Raw genomic sequence first — 7243 nt, forward strand, 5'->3', positions numbered from 1 at the left:
TTTTCAGAACACCAGTAGACGGCCGCCATTACAGACGAGCATGTGTTTGTTGTTGTTCGAGGAGCGGACCAGTCACACGCTAATGTCATTAGTTCGTTATCATTACTGAGGTGCGGGACAACTTTTTTTCACATCATGTCGCCTGCCTGGATCTGTTATTATCTCGCTCTGAAGCACGAAGGAGTGTCAGAAGTAAGTTCGCTTCAACAGCTTTTTACGACGCGATCTCATTTCCGGATTCAGGCATTTGGTGAATGAAGCTGATATTTCAGTTAAAATACAGAAGTTAAAATATTTATCAGAGTATAGTACTACCCCCCAACTTTATGGATGATTTTATGGATTTAATTTTATGTATTATACTTGAATAAATACGGTAGTTCAATTCTATACCACAATCAAGTAACTGTGTTACCTTCATTTGTTATAAAATGCTGTTTATTTAAAAAAGAAATTTGACTTTGTATCATAGAAACACCTTGAAATTGACCTCTGTTTCTTTAAGAACCTCCTACCATTTTTGACACTCCCACTTCAGCACATCTTCACAACAACGCTTCACGCGGTTTACAACCTTTCACGGGAGTGTTGTAAAATGGTAGTTTTCTTGGGTCTGTGTGTGGGAGAGGTGCAGGAGACTGGTGTTCTGTGGGGCTGGAGCTTGGCTGGGGCGTGAGTTCCAGGGAGGAGCTTTGGGTAAATAGGCGGAGCTTTGTACGCGCAAGTGCTTAGGCAGCTCCGCGTGGCTACCACAGGAGATTCAAGGTTTTTTTAGACATGCATGAATGAGTCAAAGCAACACTCTGGGTATGTTTTGATGAGGGAATGACATGACATGATACAAAGCTCTAAAAACCCAATTGTGCATAATACCCCCACCCTTTAAGCATGAAAAATTTAAGTACATCCGATTCAGGGAAACTTACTTTCCTCAGTTTTCATGTAATACATTGTGGGCAACCTTCTTCACAACTACACCTCTGCTTTGTCTGCCTTTCTGAACAGATAACAGATCTGATGACCTTCTTCTGAGAGGCTCTAAAATGAAGGAAAAAAGTAAAGAGAAGAAAAGCTCCAAGGACAAGAAGAAGAGTCAGGCTGCAGACGGCACAGAGAAACGGCCAGTCAGAGCAAAAATAGATGAGCTAATGGTGAGTGTAGAGTTGGATAAAAGCTGTAGTTATCTTCGAGTCCACTCAAACATTATTTGGACTGACTTATTTTTAAAGGTGTTCAATAAGGAGCTAGAGAATGAGTAYGGCAACTTCGAGGACTGGCTTCATACTTTCAACTTGTACAGAGGAAAGGCTGGAGATGACGACGAACACGCGCTGGATGATGACAGGATTGTGGGCAGATTCAAGGTAGGACCGGTTATGTGGTAATATTTATGGCTCAACGGACTCAGGTTATTTTCATGCTGCCTAACATGTTTTTTCCTGCAATCTAGGGTTCCTTGTGTATGTACAAGCTACCTCTATCTCAGGAGATCACWAGAGAGGCAGGGTTTGATCCTAATATGGGAATGTTTCAGAGCATTCCWCACAACGATCCCATCAACGTCCTTGTTCGAGTTTATGTGGTCAGGGTGGGTAGTAGTTGGAAATGTTAACATTTATTCAGTGTCGGAAAGTATTAAGTTGCTAAAATCATTTCATTTTGTCTCTTCTTYTCAGGCAACAGACCTCCATCCTGCTGATATCAATGGGAAGGCTGATCCATACGTTGTTATTAAGCTGGGCAAGTCAGAGGTCAAAGACAAGGAGAACTACATCTCCAAGCAGCTCAATCCTGTATTTGGCAAGTAAGTGAACAGAAACCTGCATTTTATAAATACATTCATGCTATTTTCTTTTTCTTTTGGGGAGTAACTTTGTGTTTGTGTTGTAAGACGATTGTATTTTGGATTAGTTTTTTGGTATGGGGTAAGGACAGTTTAAAAATGTAAACAGAAGTGCGTATTAGCTGGTAGTTGTGCTTGAATAACTCAAACTATAAAGAAACTTGGAGTTAAATTTTTTTGTTATAGTACAGCTTACAGGGGACACGTCATGTAAAATCCACTATTTAGTCCTTAGAGGGGCAATATTATGTGTTTCTCAGGCATACGTTTAAATACTATACCACAATAAAGTATCAATGTCACCTTTAGTTGTTTTTAATGTTTAAATAGATACATTTCCTCAAAGGTATTTTGAATCTGAAAAGAGCTTCACTGAGTGAGCAGTAGTGTTAAGAGAAGCAGACAGTTTAAGTTTCACTTTCACTCGTTTGCTATGTTACTGCCGACAGCCTGCAGGAGTCATGGGCGCGGGGTGGGGAGGTGTGCTCCATGATGAGGAAGTTGAGAAGGGGTTATCTGCGGATTCAAAGTGGGCGTGTCACAAGAGTGGGCGTGCCTAAAGCATAAACACTGTGGGCTACAAGGCCTACATGACGGTATCGTTAGACCCTGCTTGACCTCTATACAGCCTGACCCTGACCCCAACACTAAGGTTAACCAGGAGAAATGTGACCCAAGTAGGGGTCTCCAGAAAAAGTGGTGCCGTACAGTAACGCCCCTTTTGTTCTTGTCCAATCAGGTGGTGCCGTACGTTGTCGCCCCTTTTTTTGCTTGTCCAGTCAGGTGTGTCCMTTTAAMAAAGTCCRTCAAATCAGGTGTGTCGCTTTAGAATCGCCTTTCATTGGGACAYGCCCACTCGTCCGCAAAGACCCCTACTTGAAGTTTGGCTTAAAGACACGCCCCAGGCGCGTTTCTGGTCCCAAAAGGTGTTTCTGGTCCCCACCTGTCGTTTTGCTCCTCAGCATGGCTTCCTAAAAACACTGCAGGATTTCTCAAACATGCATGAATGAGTCAGAGCAAGGCTTTGGGCATGTTTTTATGAGATTATAACATTATAACATGATATAAAACTCAAAGKTGATTTTACATGATATTGCCCCTTTAAATTCTCTGCCTGTCAGATCATTTGACATTGAGGCCACGTTCCCCATGGAGTCCATGTTAACGGTGTCTGTGTACGACTGGGATTTGGTCGGCACAGACGACCTGATCGGAGAGACGAAGATCGACTTGGAGAATCGGTTTTACAGCATATTCAGGGCCACATGCGGCRTTTCATCCAACTACTCCGTGTGAGCACCAGTGTTTTATCTGTCGTGTATTATTGGTTTAGGTTGCATGCCTTAGAGAAATAAAAGCAAACTAACAGCGGCTTCTCAAAAGTCTCTTTCATTGATCTAAATTTCTGTCATCTGTTGATATTAGACATGGGTACAATGTTTGGAGGGACCCCATGAAACCCAGTCAGATCTTGGCAAAGCTCTGCAAAGATGGAAAGATTGATGGACCTCATTATGGGCCCGGAGGAAAAGTCAAGGTGGCAAATCGAATCTTTACTGGACCAACCGAGATAGAGGATGAAAATGGTAAAGCTATGTTTTTCTGACAATTAAGTACAATTTATTGTACCAATGATGAGTCGTATTTTATATATTTTGTTATCTTTTTTCATTAATTTCTTCTTTTTGTGCTGATGTCAATCACCCAGGGCTGAAGAAGCAGACTGAGGAGCATTTAGCCTTGATTGTGCTGAACCACTGGGAGGAGATCCCAAGAGTCGGCTGCAAGCTCGTTCCCGAACACGTAGAGACCAGACCGCTGCTGAACCCTGACAAACCCGGAATAGAACAGGTAGGTAGAAGCAGCCACTAGTGTTGTAGAACCCGAGACAAGTCTAAGTCCGGTCTCAAGACCACATTTTGTTGGTCTATGTCTTGCCTTGGACTTGGCCGCATTTGTACTCGGTCTTGTCTTGGACATTGAGGACTCTGAATTTTGTTTCAAGACCACGATTGTGGAAATATCACTAAATTGCCAGAATATCGCCCAAAATGTTGACATCCATGTTTTCATTGGATGTAAAACGTACCGATTCAAATCCAGGCGTGAATCATTGCTAATTATGTATTTTTGTTCGTCTTGTCTTCCATTGGTCTTGGTCTCAACTTGGTCTCAGCCCCCAAAGACTTGGTCTCGTCTCAGTTTCGAAACACTTCGGTCTTGCTCTTGACTTGGTCTCGGGTTAGGTGGTCTTGACTACAACACTAGCGGTCACCATCTTCAGAATCAGAAAATAGAGCAGATCACCTCACACACATGTTCTCTTGCCTTCTAAGGGTCGCATTGAGATGTGGGTCGATATGTTTCCCATGGACATGCCTGCACCTGGACCTGCAATTGACATCTCCCCACGAAAACCAAAGAGGTGCGTCCTGATGGGGAAAGTAAAACAAATGGAACTTTGAATATATTTTCTTATTCTGATAAATTATTACCTTGATAAGAATTAAGCCAGATGGAGATTTGTTTTGCTTGTAAACCAGAACATATTTTATCCCCAGTTTAAGTTATGGTAAGTCAATTTGAGCAGCTAAGTTTAGATTTACAGAAACTTAAATGAAGTCCAACTGTGTTACTTCCTCCTCCCCTTACTAGATATGAGCTCAGGGTGATTATTTGGAATACAGACGAAGTAATTCTGGAAGACGATGATTACTTCACTGGAGAAAAGTCCAGTGACATATTTGTCAGGGGGTAGGTATAATGAGATAAGGCAGCCTTTAGCCTCATCTCGTGGGTGTGAGCTGTATGTGGATTTTTTTTTTTCTGTTTGCTGTTAACCATTATTTTTTTGTTCTGTTCCCATTTTTTCTCTGTGTGCGTGTTTGTGCCATGTCTCTGTTTGTGTGCTGTGTCTCCCTGCTCCCTGTCTTGTCGTCCTCTCTCTCCTCTCCGGTCACTACTCGGCTGGCATCTAGCTTTGAGCTCCGTGTTATTATTTGGAACACTGATGACGTAATTCTAGAGGACGATGCTTTCATGACAGGGGAGAAGATGTCTGACATCTATGTCAGGGGGTAAACAATACGATTCCATCGCATGGCTCGTAGAGAATCCTTGCTTTCCTCCTCTTGAAGCCCTCCTTTGTGACCCCCTCCTGATTCAACTTTTTGCGCAACCTTGCTTGTTGCAACCACTTTTGTCAGCACAATGAAAACAAATTCCAAGTGAAAAATCAATGCAGTAAGGACCAAACTACATGATTGATATCTGACCATAAATCTATTGTTTTATTCCTTTTTAGTAACAAAGATAACAATTTGCCTTGATCCAATATATTATTACACCTGTAATAAAAAGCATGTTTAAATCAAAATAGCCTGTTGGATTAGATATATAGATGATGTTAATATTTTATTAAAAGAGGTGCTTATTTTGTAGACATTTATAATTTATAAGAGGKTTTTTTTTAACATTCTTATGAGATACGTCAGTACAGTATAAGAATGAATGAATAGTTAACATAAAAACTGTTTATGAATGAAATAATTTAAAACTTTACTGGCCTAATTTCTTTTTACAGGCTTAATCTAGTCTGTTAAATATAGTGTTTTCTTCAAACTGACGAAATTTCATATATGTAAAAAAAAAACCTGGAGTCACCAGCAAACCACTTTCTTGCACTTCTGTTTAATAAAAATGCATTTATGTAATTTTCCCATGTCAGTTTTGAGGAAAAAGAAACATTTTAGTTTTGTCTTAAAGAAATCTAACCTTCAATTTTGAAAACCTTTTGTTTTAATACAAAATATTTTATTTCATATACATCTGGATAGGGTTTTCATATAAAACAAATTATCAGAATATATTTATTTATAAATAAAAATAACATTTATGCATGATGTTTATCAATATATAAATTAAAGAAGATATGCAGATCTTGAATAAATCATTTATCTAAATTAAAAACAAGAGTTCAAAAATAGGTCCTTGAGGAACACCAGTTAATATGAATTTCTGACATATAATCATTTTACGCATAATATTTTTTGTTTTCTATATTTCCATAAAGAAACTTAATGAATTTAGTATGTTTTAAAGAAAATGATGGTTATTATTAATACTGTATTTGACTTTCCTCTCTGATTCATCTCAATATCTTTAAGGTACCAACAGGTTAATCATGTTTTCTTTTGAAATTTGTTGCAATTATCAATTAAAGTCAGAAAAAAATATTTTTAAATAACATTGTATTTCTTTGTTTGTTTTCTCAAAACTAAAAAAAAATTAAATCACCTTTGTGGTTTGGTCTTGTACTGCAGTTGCAATTTGACATTAATTGCACTTCTGATTTGCAAATAAAAATAAATCTTGCATGAAAGCATACTGTTCTGTACACTCACCAAGCACTTTATTTGGAGCACAAACTAACCCTGGAATGCACTTTCCYGTCCCTCAATGCAGGTTTAATTTAGGACTGGGGGGTGGGAGCACTAAAATCCACTGAATCTCATCTGCATGAAGCAAATCTGCTATTATTTTTGCATCATCCTATTAGCATGGATCATGAGGAAAGATGGTTAACTCTGCAGCATTAGTATCCAAAGGGACTTTGGTAATRAGATAATGAGTGATTGATTATATGGAGCCCAAAGTGAGCAAAGCAATTAATCCTTAATCTGTGCTGTGCATGTTCATATTCTTCCTGCCATCTCCACTTTCTGATCCAATAAGCGAGCTAAAATATTTTCTAGTTTGAAATTGACACATTTATTAACACCTTTTGAATCTTTCGCTCTGATAATCGTTTTCTGCCAACCTTTCWTACCAGCTAGTTGTTTCAATCTGCACAGTTTCTCTCCATTTTGGACCAGTTCATATGGCACCAACAACCAAAGCCGTAGATSTTTTAAGAAAAACTGTCTTCACATTTGATGTGAACAACAACATTTCACACATTTCAATGGAGGTTTAAAGCTGTTTTTAATAAAGTGCTTGGAATGTGAGTGCATGCCTGTATGACAGCGCTTTACTGCTTTGAACTACAATGCCATAAAGCAGCCTGGATTTGATTTATCTTCATAGATACAAGAGGAATGTTGCTGCCTCCCAATGCCTGCAACTCTTAAGGGCATAGTTTGGTTGTTTTGAAGTCGGGTTCTGTGTGTGGTCCATATCTTACCTGCAGCAGACAGCAGACAGAGCAATCTCAGTTGGCAGAGTCAAAGGAAGTTTATCACTTAAATGGAAGGTAAAGCATTCGCTGGCAGGAGGGTGTGTCGCCTTAAATCAGAGTGATCTAAGTTTGTTTTCTTATTAATAGCTGACGACATAAATTTACAACATGAAAAATACCAGAAATCACCTACAAGTTAGTCTGTACATCTTTGTCATTTTTAT

At 39.1% G+C, this 7243-nt stretch overlaps 1 protein-coding gene across 6 annotated transcripts in view; it reads left to right on the forward strand.

Annotated features, from left to right (window-relative positions):
* Nucleotides 1-7243, forward strand: part of otofa (otoferlin a) — a gene marked incomplete in the record, with an annotated part of 101651 nt that overhangs the window by 84169 nt on the left and 10239 nt on the right. For 3 of the 6 annotated variants that reach the window (XM_014010002.1, XM_014010003.1, XM_014010004.1), the window contains 9 exon segments: nt 1006-1151; nt 1230-1364; nt 1451-1588; nt 1677-1804; nt 2965-3135; nt 3269-3429; nt 3552-3694; nt 4180-4268; nt 4499-4597. In XM_014010002.1, coding sequence (XP_013865456.1) covers nt 1006-1151; nt 1230-1364; nt 1451-1588; nt 1677-1804; nt 2965-3135; nt 3269-3429; nt 3552-3694; nt 4180-4268; nt 4499-4597 — 1210 coding nt within the window. 6 annotated transcript variants of the gene reach the window in all.

The sequence above is a fragment of the Austrofundulus limnaeus genome, unplaced genomic scaffold, assembly GCF_001266775.1.
Source record: "Austrofundulus limnaeus strain Quisiro unplaced genomic scaffold, Austrofundulus_limnaeus-1.0 Scaffold64, whole genome shotgun sequence".
In the NCBI taxonomy this organism is placed as follows: domain Eukaryota; kingdom Metazoa; phylum Chordata; class Actinopteri; order Cyprinodontiformes; family Rivulidae; genus Austrofundulus; species Austrofundulus limnaeus.